The 18,137-nt window shown below is 32.5% G+C and overlaps 1 protein-coding gene across 1 annotated transcript; it reads right to left on the bottom strand.

The window, feature by feature from the left end:
* Positions 1–47: 47 nt before the first annotated feature.
* LOC108341255 (uncharacterized) lies at positions 48–1,397 on the bottom strand. The gene has a single exon (XM_017578950.2). The coding sequence runs from the start codon at positions 1,395–1,397 to the stop codon at positions 48–50; it is 1,350 nt and encodes a 449-aa protein (XP_017434439.2).
* Between the last annotated feature and the right edge of the window lie 16,740 nt (positions 1,398–18,137).

Here is an 18,137-nt window from a genome sequence, read left to right as displayed (position 1 = left end):
TTTGTATGCTCCATGCAATGTGGGCATGCCAATTTACCATGAGTGCTCTAGCCGGACAACATACCATAAGCAGGAAAATCATTAATTGTCCACATGAGCATGGCCCTCAAAATAAAGTTTTGTTTCCTTGAAATATCATATGTTATCACACCCATCCACAGCTTCTTCAATTCGTCTATCAAGGGCTCTAAGTACACATCTATGCCAACCTTTGGATTGAATGGCCCAGGAATGAGACATGTTAAGAACATGTAAGGTTTAGACATGCACATTTCTGGAGGAAGATTATAAGGAGTGACAATAACTGGCCAACATGAATATGGTATATTTGATGCCTGTACATATGGGTTAAAACCGTCAGAGCATAAACCGAGTCGTACATTGCGTGGCTCGGTACCAAAGTCAGGATATACTCTATCAAAGTGCTTCCAAGCCTCTCCATCGCATGGATGACGCAATACACCATTCGTCGACATGTTCTGATAGTGCCAAGTCATTTCTCCTACAGTTTGTGTTGAGGCATACATTCTTTGTAGTCTAGGAATTAATGGCAAATAGAACATTGATTTCATAGGAACTTGCTTTGTAGTAGTTGCTCCCATATTACGTGGTTGATATCTTGGCTTTCCACAAAATTTGCATTCAAGCAACGCGCCATCATTTTTACCATATTCATTATCATAGAAGAGCATGCAACCATCCACGCAACAATCAATCCTTTGCGATTGTAATCCCAACTTTGATACACACTTTTTTGCTTCGTAGTATGTTTTAGGCAAACCTGATTTGATGGGTGTTGCATCCATAACCATTTTTGCAATAAAATCTATGCATTGGTTAGGAATATTCCAATTTGACTTGCAAGCTAATAGTCTGACACACATTGATAATTTCGAGTCTGATGCTCCTCCATACAACGGTTGGTTTGCATCCAACAAAAAATTAAAAAACCTTTGTGTTTCTTCATTCGGAGCCTCTTCAATGTTATTAGAAGTGGATGCTTGCCACGACTCATTTTGCCCAAGAGCATCATGCACCATGTCTTCCATTGTTTGAAATTGGTTAATTTGACCACCTTCCGTCTCTACAGCCCTCCAACTTTGATGATTCTGTACATCATCTTCTGGTATTATTTCCCCATGATCCTCCCAAATGAAATAATTAGGCTTGAAACCGTTCTTGTAAAGGTGAACTTTGACAACTCTTTCGTGCAGAATCTTTGTACAATCGCACTTTAAACATGGACATCGAACACCCCCATCTCTACGATAACGTTCTTGTTCACAAGCTTTAGTTATAAACTCTTCAACACCTAATACAAAAGACTCTTTCAAAGCACCTCTTCCTCTATGACACCTATCGTACATCCATGCACGATTTGATGGGGAACGATCCATGTTCTGTACATAAATCGATTACAAAACAATTAGCCAATGCTTAATATACGTCTCTAATTATGACACGTACCCTATCAAATGGCTTCCTAAAGAATGACCTAAATTAATTTAGGTCCTCTTCTCTCTATCTTAGAATGTTTTTCAACATGTAAAATGCATGGAATGGGGTAATTAGGGGTTCATACATCATTAAAGAAAGATAATAAAATTCTCAATACAGTACTGGAATAAGAGAAACTTAAAATCAATGGTGATACCAAATTTGACAGCAAAATAGTCAAAACTAGTGTTAACATCAAATGGGTTTTCTCCTAGTCTCAAATAAAGATAAGATATCAAAAAACTAAAGCATAATAAAATTCCTAATTCTACCTAGTCTAGGTAGCCTAAAATGTGGTTAATGAGTCAAAACACAACCACTAGACTTGGGTTCGGACAATGGGTATTGATTTGGAATGAGGCCAAGAATTTAATGAAAACTTTGTCTTCTTGCTGCTGCATTAAGCTAATTGAATTGGAGATGCAAGTTGCTGCTATAACAGAATTTACAGCTTGCTGGACAGTGATGTTTAGCTGCTATTGAGTCTTCCTTCTTGCTCCACTTTCAATGCTCAAACCACTTCCTAGGAAGCTACCAAAGTAGGAGAAGGATTCTAGTGCTGGATGCCCCAAAGAGCTTGCACATACACTCCAAAACTCAGCAAAATCACACCAATCAGTTTAAAAATCTGCACCAAACTATGCTGCTGTTTGCACCAAACTATGCAGCTGTTTTGACACTTAGGATGCCAAACAAAATACACACAACAATTTGGAACAGCACAACAATGAAAGGTACACAAAAGGAACTTATCAAAGGCACTAGAATGGATGAAGAAAGCAAGAAAAACACAAGCACAGTTCAGAAATTCTTCCAACAATGTAATTTAAACCAGAATTACCAAAACAGTTGCTGGAAAAAAAAATCAAAATGTGCACAAAAAAAATAAAGATGAACTAAAATGGTGGTTTTGGAACCCAAAATGAGTAGCAGTGTTTTAGCAGCTTGGATGAATGTTCAAACAACTTTTATTCATGATATTAAACATGTTTAAACTCTTAAACAGCTAAATTAATGCTTACTACTCAAATTCACTGGTCCACTTCCAATTTTAACTCAAAATTAATGGTTTAAGTATCCAATCTGCATATAACTTCAATTTTGACCAAATGAACAGTATTAGCAACTTTTAATCATCCATTTAGACTTGTTCAAACTGTCCAAACACACAGAAATAGCAGATTCCGAATTTCACGCATGCTATGGCTCAATTATGCAGCAAAACCATCAATCAAACAACCAAATTTAGCTTTTCATGGAATCAAAGACTTGACAGCAAATGCAATGACTCAAAGAAGTGTATAAACACAGATCTAAGCTAGATTTAATGTTCTTAGCATGACCAAATTCAGATTACACCAATTCAAATAGATTAGCACGGTGAAGAGCTACAATTTCAAGCTGAAATAGTGAATGGTTAAGGATTTTGAGCAACCACACTATGCATATTGCATTTTAGTGCTTATTCTGGTTTGCTATACCTTAAGACACATTCAACAACATTATACAATGTTGTACCAAGCTCCAGAATCAAAGAAAAACTGCTGAAACAGTTTTAGACATGTTGGACCAGATTTAATTTCTACAACAGAATTCACACCAAATTCAAATCTCATTTGCCCTTTTAATGCTTCAGCTTGTATAACCCAGGCTAGATCAAGTCCTCATTGCCTTATTTGGTATATATACAGCTTGTTTAGCACTTGCAAATCAATTAACACAAAATACTCCAGCAGAATCAGGAAACTAAACAAAACAAAAAAAAAATATAATACAACAATTGCACAAGACTATAACAGCACTGAATTTTGAATTATAAGGCTGGAATTGACTCAAACAATGAAGTTTCACCGATTAAAATGAAAGGACAACATAAACACACAAAGGATACTCAAATTGAACTACTGGAAAAGTAATACACAGCTAAACAAAAATGAAAAACAGCATCTCTGGAAACAAAACAGAACACTGATTTGGAAAACTGAAACAGAAATTAGATCACCATTGGAAGCAGAAAATGGAAGAGGAGCTTAGCTCTGGTTTGCGTGGACAACCAAGGCTCTAGATACCACTTGATGGAAGCTTAGCCATGCTTAGAATGACTTGGGCCTTGCAGACAAAGCTTCAAAAACCGAGAACAGTATTGGTGCAGCGGATTGAAATCAACACTGTGGATGCAGCGAAAATTGAGTGAGATTGATTGATGGTTGGTGTGTTTGAGTGGAATGAGTATGTGTGGGAACCTCACAGCTCATAAGTCATTCCATCAATTCTTGTAGCTCACAAGAAATAAATCCAATGAGAAAGGGGAACTGTTCAAGGATTTCATAAGAGGAGTGACACTAAGCTAGGGAGGTCTGGACAACCTCAAAGACTTCCAAAGGGAAAACATGAAAACTATAACAAATATGGGTCACCTTTCTCATTTCTAATGTGACCCCTAGCTCTCATGTACCTAGCTTCACCATTGCTTAAGCCCAATTCATATACTACATCAAAAGAGGATACTTGTTGGACAAAGTAGATGTCATAACTGAGGAGATTTCAAAGTTTCATGTTCTGAACCTAATGGCTTGGCCTGGAGACAGACCCTTTCAAATGGGGGAATCTAGTGTAGTTATAGTGGTAGAAGAGCAACCACAACCATAACAACTAACACCACCACAAAAAACTTAGTAAAATCCAACACCAGTACCTCAACAACAACAACAATAGCCATAACAGGACACCTCTTCAGAGCATATTTAATTTGTTAGCACTACTCTACAAGAAAAAGTTCCTTATAATGAATGAACAAAGGAAGGAAGATCTGAAGGAAGCAAGCTAGAGTCTTCTGAACCAGAGGACTTCTTTGACTTTAAGATGGATGCATTATCTTGAGGAATCATTACTCAGGCTCTTTTCTTTGCTTTCAAATATCATATAATACATTGTATTAATTTTTATTTAATTATTTTTTATAGTTTGATGGGATGAGAGAAAAAGAAGATAAAGATGGGAACTAAACATACCAACGTATCTTTATCTTAACACTACTCTAACTATAATAACTATCTCCATTATTACCTAACTCATCATTTTCAATCCAAATCCATATCACTTCCTGTTTACCTCTTTTCTACCAATATTTTCCTTCCCACTACTTCTCATTCTAAACCTAACCAATAAATCAATTCAACTCCTCTTCTGTAACATCTTTACTCTCACTCTATATATCTCTCTCTCATATTATATAATTGACACTTACATTCTTCTTATGCTACATTTTAGGGGAAATATATTGACTAAAGTTTAATAGGACAGGAGGCTTTACCATAGAAGGATAGTGTGGTATGATATGGTCAAGTGTATTTGATGTAATCAAATCATACAATACTTCCCTATACACCCAACACAGATTGAACAGGATTTGGAAAACTAATTAATCAAACAAACTTAAACAAACAATGATTAAAAAATCAGAACACAAGACAGTAAACGATAACGATGAACAACACGTCAATTGAAGAAAACTAATAGCACCCATACAGATCAACACAACACTGAATCAAACAAACACAGAATTGTAATAGTCTAAAGGAACTCACTCACCTTTGCTTCCTTCACTACGGGCCTTCGCAACTCCAAATAGTATATGTCTTCGTCCTTAATACGAGTAAGAATCTTCTTAAACCGCCACACAATAGCCTCAATGGATGCTTCCTAACACTCCAACCACGGCTTGGGAGTCGAACCATGTAAAAAAAACAGATTAGGGTTCGCCATTTTCACTATTTAAGGATTTCATCGATTGCTCAACATTACGATTTAATTACCAGATGAAGGTACTCTTTCAGCACCGAACCAAACCGAACAAAGACGCCCAACAACAGTGTTTGATGAAGGAGACAGCTCGAGAGAGAGAGGATGAAGAACCAAAGCGCGATGGACAACGAAAGTGGAGAGGGCTCGAGACAGGGACAACCACAGCTCCAGGCTTGGACAGAGAAAGCAATCAACCAAACAAGCTCAAAGCTTCGAAATCGCGATGGTGAAACGATCAAAATGCAGCTGCAACATTGGAACTCAGTTGCGAGAGCTCAACGAAGAAAGCAATCTCGTGATTGGGAGAATCCAAGGAGGAGTAAGAAGGAGCATTTTAGGTTTTCTGGACAAAGAGTTTTGTCGAGAAAGAAAGGGGAAACATTTCGAGAGAGATGCACATTTTAGCATTTTAGGAACAGTTTCAATTTTTTAATTTATTTTTTCCTTAAATCCGTATGTATTATCAGCCGGTAAGATTTTATCCCCTTTCATACGGAAAATACATACGGTTTATCCTTGGGAAGCTTTGCGCTCAAAGGCGCCAACCTTACATAGGGACCTTATATACGGAAATTCCGTATGTAGATATTTTCTCTCATTATATACGGCATTTTCCGTATGTAACTCATCCGTATATTAAATCCGTATATAATAGATATATTATATACGGATCTAAATCCGTATATATTGATCCGCAGATAACTGACTAATTTCTTGTAGTGTTTCATAACTAACTTGTTTGTTGAGTATTGATTGTTGGAGCGTCTAAGAACAAGTCTTGAAGAATCAAAGATCTCATTTGGGTTATTTATAAAGATTGTTGCAAGAAAGCTGAGTTGATACATTGCTAATCATATCTGCACTTCTGGTGTATTATTTGAGGATCTGTGTCTACATTGCAATCAAGTGAATTTTGTTCCAATTGTTGTTGGGCAGGAGGAGAACCGTAGTGTTCTGCATTAAGAGTTGAAATTTCTCTCAAGGTGTACATAAATCTTGTATACTCTATCATTACAGTGGAATCTCTTCAACTAAAGTTGTTGAAAAAAGATTGGATGTAAGTTTGGCCTAACCAATATAAAGTTGTGTTGATTCTCCTTCTCTTTTAGGGTGTGTTCTTTTGGGGGAATTTGGGGGAGATGATTTGGGGGAGATGATTTGAATGGATTGGAGTGGATTTGAGGGTAATTTTTTAGTTGTTTTTTTGAGTGGATTTATGGGTAATTGAGAGTGGATTTGGAAGTAAAATTTATGAGAATTAGTGTAGGATTTGATTGATGTGATAGATTTTAAAAATTAGTTTAATTGGTAGAAAAGGAAGATGACCAAATTGCCCCTAGTTATAAAAGTATTATAAAATGTTATTTTGTAATGTTATATTTAATTGTAAAAATGTTTATGAAGAGGAAAAAATTATTTGGTTGTTCATGTCTAGGGAAAGGTTTGTGTACAAATCTTGGATTTTGTGTACAACTGACTCCTCTAGTACAAGTTTCTGTACAAATCTTGGATTTTGTTCGTGTAATCGTTTACCAAGCATCTGTAAACGATTACAGGTGCATTTTTTGGTGTAGAAGTTTCAAGACTTCAGGATTTTGTTCGTGTAATTGTTTACCAATGAGTTGTAATCGATTATCAAAATACCCCTAATTATTAAAATAATATAAAATGATATTTGTTAATGTTATATTTAATTGTAAATTTTTTTATAAAGAATAAAAAATTAAAATTAATTATTAAAATTAATTTTTAAAAAGTAAAAAAATTATAATTTTTGTTACCTTTCGCAATGAGTAAATCCGAGATTTGTATGTGTTTACATGAATATTATTTAACTTAACATCATGTTACTGTCTCAGCAACCAAATATCAAATAAGAAAACTATATCCTCTTGTATAGTTATATATTTGAAAGATTTTGTTTTAACAATATCTAAAAACATCATGTCAAAATCACTTTTTAAATAAATAATCTAAAATATAATTAAATCACCGAAACCCACTTCTAATCAAAATCAATTGTACAGACTACAACTTTTCCAAACCAACAATGTTCTTCATTGAAATCATAATTAGGGATTTTTCACTGCATCTGTATCCAGTATACTAACACGGGCAAAGATTTTCTCCCAAAAGAAAACTCTAGTAGTATTAGAATCATGAAACGTACTAAAAATAAGTGGTCATTGAAGTCTTCTTCAAGAGTTGGGTCCCCATTTCCCTATCAACTTCGTCTTCATCATCATCCACCATGGATGCTCGCTGTATCCTTCTCCAACCTCCACCATCCCTATCAGCTTCGTCTTCATCATCATCCACCATGGATGCTCGCTATATCTTTCCAACCTCCACCATCCCTATCAGCTTCGTCTTCATCATCATCCACCATGGATGCTCGCTGTATCCTTCCAACCTCCACCATCATCAAAATCGCATCAGCCTGCAACACGCATAAGCCATGCACGACGGAGGAAGAATGTTGGGGGAACCGATTACTGCACACGCATTCTTCAAAGCTGAAACCGAATACAAGAATGTGGAACCGAATACGTTGTTCTCTGTAATTTCTTGAAGGAGTACGTTCTTCTCTGCAATTTCTTTAAGTTGTGGAACTGGATACGCGTGATGGAACCGAATACAACTTCATCTTCATTTTCTTCTTACCACTGTAACCGGTTATCTTACCACTGTAACCGGTTACCAGATGAATACATGCCCATGAACCACCTCTTCTTCAAGCGTTGCTGCTTCAGTAAACTTCATCTTCATGCATCAAGTTGTCCTCAAAATCAAGCTGCAATCAACCTCGTTCTTCGTCTTGAATGGTTGTGTCAATGGCAGAGAATCTCGCCAGCCAGAGCTAAGAGATTTGCACACTGAAAGTGTGAAGTTAACAAAATCACGAGGGCACACACGTAATTTGTGAAGAAATAAGCGCAAATCTCCTCGTTTCAGCGGATGAAAAAAACAACCCCATCTCACAAATCACATCATTTCGTCGCTCGCAAATCCGCACAAACGAACACCTTCTCACTCTCAATTCATCGCTCGCATTCGCCTCTGAAAGTAAAATTTGTTCAAGCGAACACTGCGTTATTGTTGATTCATATACTTGATTTATTGATTTCAAAAAGAGTTAAATTTTGTAAATTTTTTGAAAGAATAATTTTTTAAACCAAAATCCAATTCACCTCTTTTTGACATGAGATATTAACATACTTTTTCTATCAATTATTGTTTTTGTCTTCAACAAGTCCTCTTTATATAGCTATATTAAAAGAAATATGTTACCCATAAAGTTGACCTCCTGGTTACATTTTTCAACGTAGAGAAAGATATGTTACTCAATTTCGATACATTTTTCAACAAAGAGAAAAGAACACACAAAACATTTTATTTTATGTTATTTGTCCAAGCCGTGCGAAAAACGTTTCTCAATTTCTTATCTCTAGAAACGCGACATTTGTGTTGCAAAGTTTAATAATTTTTCAATTATTATTATAAAGTTTTAGGAAGGATTTGTGAAGATGTATTCGGTTACATGCTTCGCGTAACCGAATCCATATAGCTATCAGCCTCGGGTCTGCGTGCTTCGTATCCGGTTCTGCGGATGGCACCTCTATGCTCCGGTTCCAGTAACCGGTTCCCCATAGCTGGAATACTAGCTCCGTCGCCAAAACTAGGTTAGCAGAACCGTGTTTTCGGCCGTCCATAGGGTGATGCGGTTATGATTTTCGTGGCGTCGCTGTCAAACGTGTTCATCCGCCATGGAAGCAACGGTGGCTTGGGGTTGAGGAGAAGGCCGCAGAGGATGGAAGTGTGTTGTTACGACCACCATTGGACGCAGACATCATTGCAGGTGAAGAAAAGGACGACGGAGAGCAGGGAGATGTGTGGCATGGAGAAGAGGATGAAGGTTTCTGCGAAAATCTTCTTCCAAGAACAACATCCTGATATTCGGTTCCCATGAAGAAGAAGCTTGGTATTCGGTTCCAAAGTATTCGATTGCATGCGTGGTTGGGGTGGCTTCCAACGTGATGGTTTCAATGATATGAGATATATATGTGAGTTGGAGAATGCGTGGTTTTGGAAGAAGGAGAGCACAGAATCAGGCTTTTGGGGTTTCGAAAAATGAAGATTGCAGGAAGGTTTGAGAGCGGTTTCTTGGGAGAAGGCACAGTTGTTGACGAGGTATGAGACCACGAAAGAGGATGAGTTGGAGGTGGAGGTGGAGGTGGCCCTGCAGAATTGGAAACGAGGGTTTTGAATTCGCTAAAATTACCAAAACACAGTAAACATCAATATGCAGTATTCAGAAATAAAAATAGTAATAATTATAGAAACAGGTTTGAAATATAACATTTTCATATAAAAATATTTCTTCCCTCCAAATTATCGAGGATTAATATGAAAAATTTAAACATTTTTATGAAAATCTCTAAATTATAATTTTTTATATTTTAAAAATTATTTTTAATAATTATTTTTAATTTTTAGTCTTTTTAAACATTTTTACAAATAAATATAACATTAACAATAATTATTTTATATTACTTTAATAACTAAGAACATTTTGGTAATCTTTAATTTTTATCAATTAAATAAAATTCTTAAATTTGTCACATCAATCAAATCCTACACTAATTTTCATAAACTTTACTTTTAAATCCACCATCAATTATCTCCAAATCTACTAAAAGAAACAATAAAAATATTATCTTCAAATCTCTACAAATCCATTCAATTACTCTCTTCCAAATCATCTCCCATAATTCACCTCAACCGAACACACTTTAAGAGACGAATCGCTGAAGCGAGTCCAAAGGCCAGAGTGATGTTTGAAAGTTATTAAGCATCTTGTTATTAAGCAAGTGAATCTATCTTTTTTAAGGTAAATTGATATAAATATCTACATTTTTTCTTAATCTTTATCACATTTATTCTGTTGTGCTTGTTAACATTACATACTTATTTGAATATAGAATAAAAATATGACATCTCAAAGATCTTGCTCAAAGTATTTTAAGTCAATTAATTCATAAAAATCTAAATTTATAATTTTTTTTCTAAAACAATATTGCAAAAATTTTATTAGATTTTTCCACTTTTCTTTAACTCAACCATTTTTAAAAAAGTAAAAGGTCTCAAAGTAAATGTTTACCTAAATGAATCTATTAGGAATTCTTTTGGATTTATCATGAGAAAAACATGTATCTCTAAAGTAAAACTAAAACAACTATGCATTTTTTTTATCTTTTTTATTCTTTACCCAGTAGTGTATCTTGAAAACAATACTGTTATAAATTTGTATATATTTCTTATTTATTTTCGGCTTAATACCACTGATGATTCCAATTTTTGTCAGTTTTGTTCGAAATGGTTCTAATTTTTTAAGATGTTCAATGTAGTTCTAAACATAATAATTTATGTTCAATTAAGTCCCTTTTGCAAATGCCGTTTAAATCATTAACGGTCAAATGTCCAACTATGCAATCAGTGAATGACATGTCATTTAACTAGTGACCGCCCTTTACTAAAACATGACACAACCAATGAGAGACTGCCACGTGGCATCCCCTTCCCCACCCAAAAAATCAGGGTTTCTGAATGCAAGGGGGAAAAGCTTCCTTACACCTGCGTCGCGAGAGGAAAACTGAATAGGTTTCGAAATGTAGGAGCATCGCGATGCCAATCTTGCTCGTGGTTGCTTGTCTGCGATTTTTTTTTGGGTTTTTCGAAGAGCAACTTCACGATGGCTGGAGAAGATGAAGATTGATGGAGAATGGCGCTTTTGCGGCGACGATTCTGCTCCAATTGGGTTTTTCGTTCTCTGTATTTCCCTTTGCAGGTTGAAGACTTGACGGAGAAGATGAGCTCGTGCATGGCTTGCTATCTCGTTGCGACGGTCATGGTTGTCGCGACAAGATGTTGATAGCCATTCACGGTGGAAGAAAGGGAAGATGGTCATGGTGGTGTTTTTGGATGGTTGCTGGACGGAGAAGATGAACAACGGTGGTGGCGGCATGACCATCTGGTTAGGGTTTCAAAATGTCTGATGATGGAGGTGCGAAGATGGTGGCTAGCCGTGAGCATGGCGGCGACAGTTAGAGTTAGGTGGTGGCTAGGATTTCTGTGTAGAGAGAAATTAAAATTTATGGAGGTAAAAGATGATGATGCGATGTCAAGGATGATGTGTCACTGATTGCACAGCTAACCATTTATTTGTTAACTATTTAAATGACGTTTATAAAAAAGACTTAAATGAACAAAAATATTTAAGATTACTTTCAACATCTTAAAAAAAATTAAAACCATTTCAAACAAACCGACAAAAATTAAAACCATCATCATTAAGAATTTATTTTATACTTGTCAACTTACAAATAACTTATTCTCAAAAACCATTACCATTTCCAAGTGAGAATCACATAACCCAATAAGTTAACCAACTTTTTTGAACAAGAAACTTTCTTCAACTAGATATTCTTACTACACCGAATGTTCATCATGCATCTCCAAAATATCAAAAATATGTTTTTAGTCCCTAAACTATTGGTCGTTTCTGTAAGACCCTAGAACCTCAAGAATTTACCAAGTTGTAAAAAGTTCAAGTTATAATGTAAAATGGAATGTTGTCAGGTTTGACATGGTTTACTATTTTAATTATAACGTTTTGTAGAAAATATCAATTGAGTTGATTCTTGTTTTATTGGAAACTAGACTCAAATATATTTAATTGGACATATAAATATAAATTTTTGGACTACCGGGCTAGCTGCAGTATAATTATTAAAACTCGGAAACGTTAATCACGCTCAAGTATGTTCAGTTTTGACCTATGATGACTGTTTTGCTGATTACTCTCTCTACCGAACTCCAATTGAGTTGATTCTTGTTTCATTGGAAACTAGACTCAAAGAGCTTCAATTTGACTACTCATATGCATATTTTGGACTTCGGGAAGGGGTCTAATTGAGTTGGGGAAAACGTGACAGTGTTGCTGTCCAGGGGCTAGCGTCCAACCTTAATTTTAGGTACATTTTTACAAGTTGCGATTTTTTTGGAGTGGGTAGGTTGTGTTCTGAACTAGGAGAACATTTTGGAACCTTTGGAGACTTTCCTACCATGTTTTAGGGCTGAAAAAAAAATGGTTTAGGATGGTTCATTGGTTGTTTATTATTGCTAAGTACCAAGTGCATAGGTCCTTTGTTGTCTAAGGCATTTTCTTTTAATTCCAAATCAGATTTGGAGTTTTGGGAGAGAGTAGAGAGGTCCTTGGTGGGAGGTGAACGAAAATCCTAAGTGTTCTAAGTGTGGAGACTGACTTGGTCTAGCAAGGAAGAGAGGAATTGCTCTCTTTGAAGAGGAGAGATTTAAGTTAGAATTTTCTTTGAAATTGAAAGTGAAAACAAGCAAAGGTGGTGGTCTAGAGGTATCAAGAGTGAAGAATTTCTTGCAAGGAGAAGAGGTAGGGGAGCTAATCCTTTCTTGATTATGATCATGAATATGAGTATGAATGTGTTAAAATTTGGTAATGGTAGTTATATATTGACTTGTGTAAAATTTGGTTTTCATGATTATAATTTCTTATTTTCGAGTTACTGTGGTGAAAAATTTCTATTAATTGTTTTCACCGTTGGATTTAGCTAAAAGTTTAGTATGTGAATCCTAAGACCTATTAATAAACTTTGACCGTTAGGATTTGAAAATAGAAGTCTGTACTTGGAGAAATAAATACTTCAAGTTTGAGTAAATTAGTTACCCTGTAGTTCTGTTACTAAGTTGTCTCGGTAAAAATATAGATTTTGACCTATTTAACCGTTAGATCAACCTCCAAATTTGATATATGATTCTTAGAACATATTAATACAATTTGACCGATCGGATTTGTAATTGAAGGTCTATGTTTAGAGAAAGAAATTTCGAAAGTGTGAAACAATCGAATGAACACTGTATTGCTGTTCTTAAGCTATCATGGTACAAATTTCGTATATATTTCATCTACCGTTAGATTGAGCCCAAACTTTAGTATGTAGTTCATAAGAGATATTAAGTGATCTTGACCGTTCAGATTTGGAATTAGATGTTTGTGCTTAGAGGAATTCATTCCGCATTTTGAGTTTAACCGAGAACCACTTAAATTTCTGTCTCTGAGTTACCTCGGTAAAATCTCCATATCTACTTATATAACCGTTAGATTAATCGGAACGTTTAGTATGTTGTTTCTAAAAGATAGGGGCATACTTCGACCGTTCGGATTTTAGATCGGAATTACAGATTTAGAGATATTAATTTCGTATATTCTCAGGGATCTTAATATTGCTTAATTTATGTTTTTGGATCATTTATAAATAAATTATGATTTCCGCCTCATTAACCTTTGGATTGGACTGAAAATTTTACCATATGAGTTAAACATGTTTTTTATTAGTTTGATTGGTTCAGATCTGTAATTAATGATATGAGGGAAGAGTAATATTTTCACGAAATAGTAAATTTATTTGTATTGGGTAAAAACTTGGATAATTATATTCTTAAATTGTATGTGTAGTTGTATTTTGGAGATTGAAGGATGAGTAATATAATATATTCTATATTAGAAAATTAAATTATATTGAATATTCTGAGTTGTAATAATTATATGAGTTAAATCATGAATTGTAAATAAGTTGATGGTAAATTTGGATGGGTGGTATAGGCATTATTGCCATAATTGTAAATCTGAATTTTTATTTATTTTCCTACGACTTTGGTAAGTCGGGAGAGGAGAGGTTTGAAGTCGGACACTACTTTGGTAAGTAGGTGGGAAAATGAGAGGTGAATTTGACATAAACCGCACTGCTTTGGTAAGTAGGCGGAGTGTTCCACGCTATGCTACTTTGGTAAGTAGATAATATTACATTATTGTGCTACTTTGGTAAGTAGACAATATCACCTTGTTATACTACTTTGGTAAGTAGATCACCTCGTTAGATTACTTTGGTAAGTAGTCAGTATCACATGGTTATACTACTTTGGTAAGTAGATCACCTCGTTAGATTACTTTGGTAAGTAATCAGTATATCATGGTTATACTACTTTGGTAAGTAGACAGAAGGATTGTTGACTGTTGTGCTTTGGTAAGTAGGCAGATTAATAATATGTTGTATTGACTCTAGTGAATCGACTGGTGATTTTAACTGGAGAAATATTATAAAGTATCAGTGTAATAGTTGGTTTTTGAGTATGTTTGAGATGCATGTATTTGATTGATTGCCACACTTGTGATGTTAGTAAGATTGTGGATGATGTATATTTCTTGAATCGGTTAACTCACCCTATTGTCTGTGTTTGTGTATGTGAATGCAATGATCGTATAATGTGTGATATTATACGGGAGCAAGAAACTATTTCAGATTAATTAGCAGATGGTTCTGAAAATGCTTAGAAGATAAGAGATCTGCGGGGAAAAGGAGACATGGGGAATTTCTAAAATAGATCTATGTTTGAATTTCCGAACTGTGTGAAATTTTAAATTTCAGAAGTTTATGAACTGTGTGGACTTTTATTTTCAGAAGACTTGTGTTGTAATAAAGAACTTAATATTTTGTTGATGTTGAAATTAAATTTAGAAAAAAAAATTATATGTATTTTATGGAACATAAATTGTAACGCCAAATTCCGGGTGTTACAATTTCTGATTTTCGTCCCTCTTTCAAAGTAAGGTACAATTTGGTCCTCATTCTTTTCGAAACGTTCGTTTTAGTCTTCGGAATTTTGGTTTTAGTTCTCATTTGTTGCTAAATGAGGACCAAATTTTTAAATAGTGTTTAGTTTTCGAGGACTAAAACGAACGTTTTAAAAAGAATGAGACCAAATTGTACCTTACTTTGAAAGAGGAATGAAAATCAGAAACGGCCAATAGTTTAGGGACTAAAAACATATTTAACCCAAAAATTTACTTAACTAAATAATTGAAAAATTTACTTAACCAACATTCAAACATTAATTAAAGTTTTTTAGTTTATTTTTTGTTTTTATTTAATAATAATAATAATAAAATTTATTAAAAAAATTAAAATTTAATATTTTAAATTAGAAAACTAAATTAAAAACTATTTATTTAAATTTAATAGTATTTTTAAATATAATAAATATTTAATTAATTTAATATTTTTCAAATAATTAAATATTTTATAATATTTTAATTTATAAAATATTAATTATTAAAAATAAATAAATAAAACATATTATAAAATTAAAATTAAAAAATTAAAAAAATATGTTAAGGTTAACCATATTCGAATTATTTAATATATTAACCGTGTTTCTAACGGCTAATATATTTCTTTTAATTTTTCTGTTTTAATTTTCGTTATTTGTTTTATTTATTTTTTTTAATAAATAAAGTTTTAATATTTTCTAAAATTATACATTTTATTTATTTTAATATTGTAATTATTATTATTATTAAGTAAAAATATAAATATAAATTTAAGAAAAAAATCCCAATACACATTTAAATGTCGGTTAAATTAATAGTTTTTAAATGTCGGTTAAATAAATCTTTTTAATTGACTTTTAAAGACCGGTGAAGTGTTTATGATATTTTGTAGATGAAAATGAAAGTTGGAAGGTGCATGAACAATTACTCTTCCTCAACAAACATCATTCCAGATATTACTTAATAGTTATCCACAGCTACTCCAATTTTTTATACACTATCCCAATATAATATTAGATAAATAATTGCAATAACATTTAAATAATAAGTTCAAATTTTATGAATATTTATTTTAATCTAAATTTATATTTTAATATTTATAAATATCTTTTAAATTTTATTTTTAATATGATACTATTTTATTTAATTGAATAGTAAATTATATAAGATTAATCCGAACTTAACATTAATCCTAATTTAATATACTATTCATGAAGAACCAAAAACATTTTTGTTGGGGATTCTTTTACTTCTGATTTTAAATATAAAATTCTTTTATTCACAAGATCTTTCATGAAGAAAGGCAAGATCTTTACTATAAATTTTTATTAAATAATTAAGTATTTTTAATTTCACATATTTTTATTTTTTGTTTCTCTTGAATGAAAACTTGATCAGACTTTGATTTTTTTACATTTTTCAACACCGAGAAAATAACACATACGCAAGACATTTTATTTTATGTGCAAAACGTTTCCCAAATTCTCATCTTTAGAAAAGGCGACATTTGTGTTGGAAAGTTTAATAATTTTTCAATTATTATTATAAAAATTTTCAAAAAATTTCACCCTTTAAGATTTTTAAATTAGTTTATTTTTAGAAAATAAAATAAATTAAAAAAAATTATAATAATATAAATTAAAAACAATCATCAAGACTAATATGTTTTATTATAGTACAGTTACTTTAACAAAAGAAGAAAGTGTACAAAAGCTTATTCTCTCTGAAGTTATTGCTTTGATAGAAAGTCACATCCCAAAAATTGCGACTGTGACAGCTAATAGTTTGATGTAACAACTAAAATATTAAAATTTAACATAAATTAATAATAAATTTTGAACAATTAAAAAATGTGAAAATAAATTTTAATCTCTCATCCAATCTTAAGTTGAATTCAATTAAATTAATGATAACATTTTATTAATTTTTATAATAATGTAGTTTGATATTAATTTATTGCCTAGTGTGTCAAATCATTCATATAATAAAAAATTTAAAATTAAGTATTATTTTTAAGAGACACCATAATATTAAATAACCATAATTAATAACTAAGATTAAGTAATAATTCTATAAATTTAGATTATGTATAAATAAATAAGTTGATTCATGACACTTAGGAAGAGAAAAAGGTTAGAAATTGCATGAATTGATATTATTAAGGTTATATTTCATCGACTTTACTCTCCAACATATAAGAATTCAATTTCTGTCTATTAATATACTAATGTCAATTCACAATAATACTCAAATAGTAATTCCTTAGAAGAATGAGCTTAAGTTTTCTTATTAAGAATCAATTCCTTGAGCCCTTAACAAACAAACCAACTTTATGAATTATGATTTAAGATAACTAATGGGTCAAACTTCATCCCTAAATATAAACTCCATTATGTATCTTATTCTAAGTCTAGGTTTTAAATGATATTTCCCAATATCCAAGGAACCTCGCATCTATCTATGAATGTCCCCATTAATAAAAAAACAAGAAAATTAGCACCTAATGGAGGAAGTGTATATATATATATATATATATATATATATATATATATATATATATATATATATATATATATATATATATATATATATATATATATATATATATATATATATATATATATATATATATATATATATATATATATATATATATATATATATATATATATATATATATATAGCATTTACAGAATACATAAAAGTTCAATGACTACATCTACTCCCAACAAGATGAGTTTAACTCTCAATTGTCATAGAGAGCGCAAGCTTACAAAATGAAAGATGAAGGAAAAAGGAGATATGATGAATCATTATTTTCTTCACTGCACTTAGTTTATTGTGCTAGATTTAATTAGGGAATTGTGCTTAATTGTCCAGTATTTTCCCGTTTTTACTGAATGTGCTTAGTTTGATAAGAAATTCTTATTTTAATTAATTTGAATTATCTGAGATTAATTATTTACATTATTCAGTGCAGGGAAAATTTTGAAAATATTTTAGGACATTTAGAAGAATATTCATTTACACAGGGTGTTATTTACTTGGAAAATTTATTTTGTATGTTGATCCGTGGAAACTTAAGATGAAATATTTTGTTTGGATTAGCTAATAATTAGAAGTGCACGGTCCA

The sequence above is a fragment of the Vigna angularis genome, chromosome 6, assembly GCF_016808095.1.
Source record: "Vigna angularis cultivar LongXiaoDou No.4 chromosome 6, ASM1680809v1, whole genome shotgun sequence".
NCBI classification, from domain to species: Eukaryota; Viridiplantae; Streptophyta; class Magnoliopsida; order Fabales; family Fabaceae; genus Vigna; species Vigna angularis.
Note: the sequence above shows the minus strand (reverse complement) of the source record. Positions and strands in the feature narration are given on the sequence as shown.

Excerpts from the sequence above, each read along its gene's own strand:
- LOC108341255 (XM_017578950.2), bottom strand. The coding sequence starts at position 1,397 with ATGGATCGTTCCCCATCAAATCGTGCATGGATGTACGATAGGTGTCAT.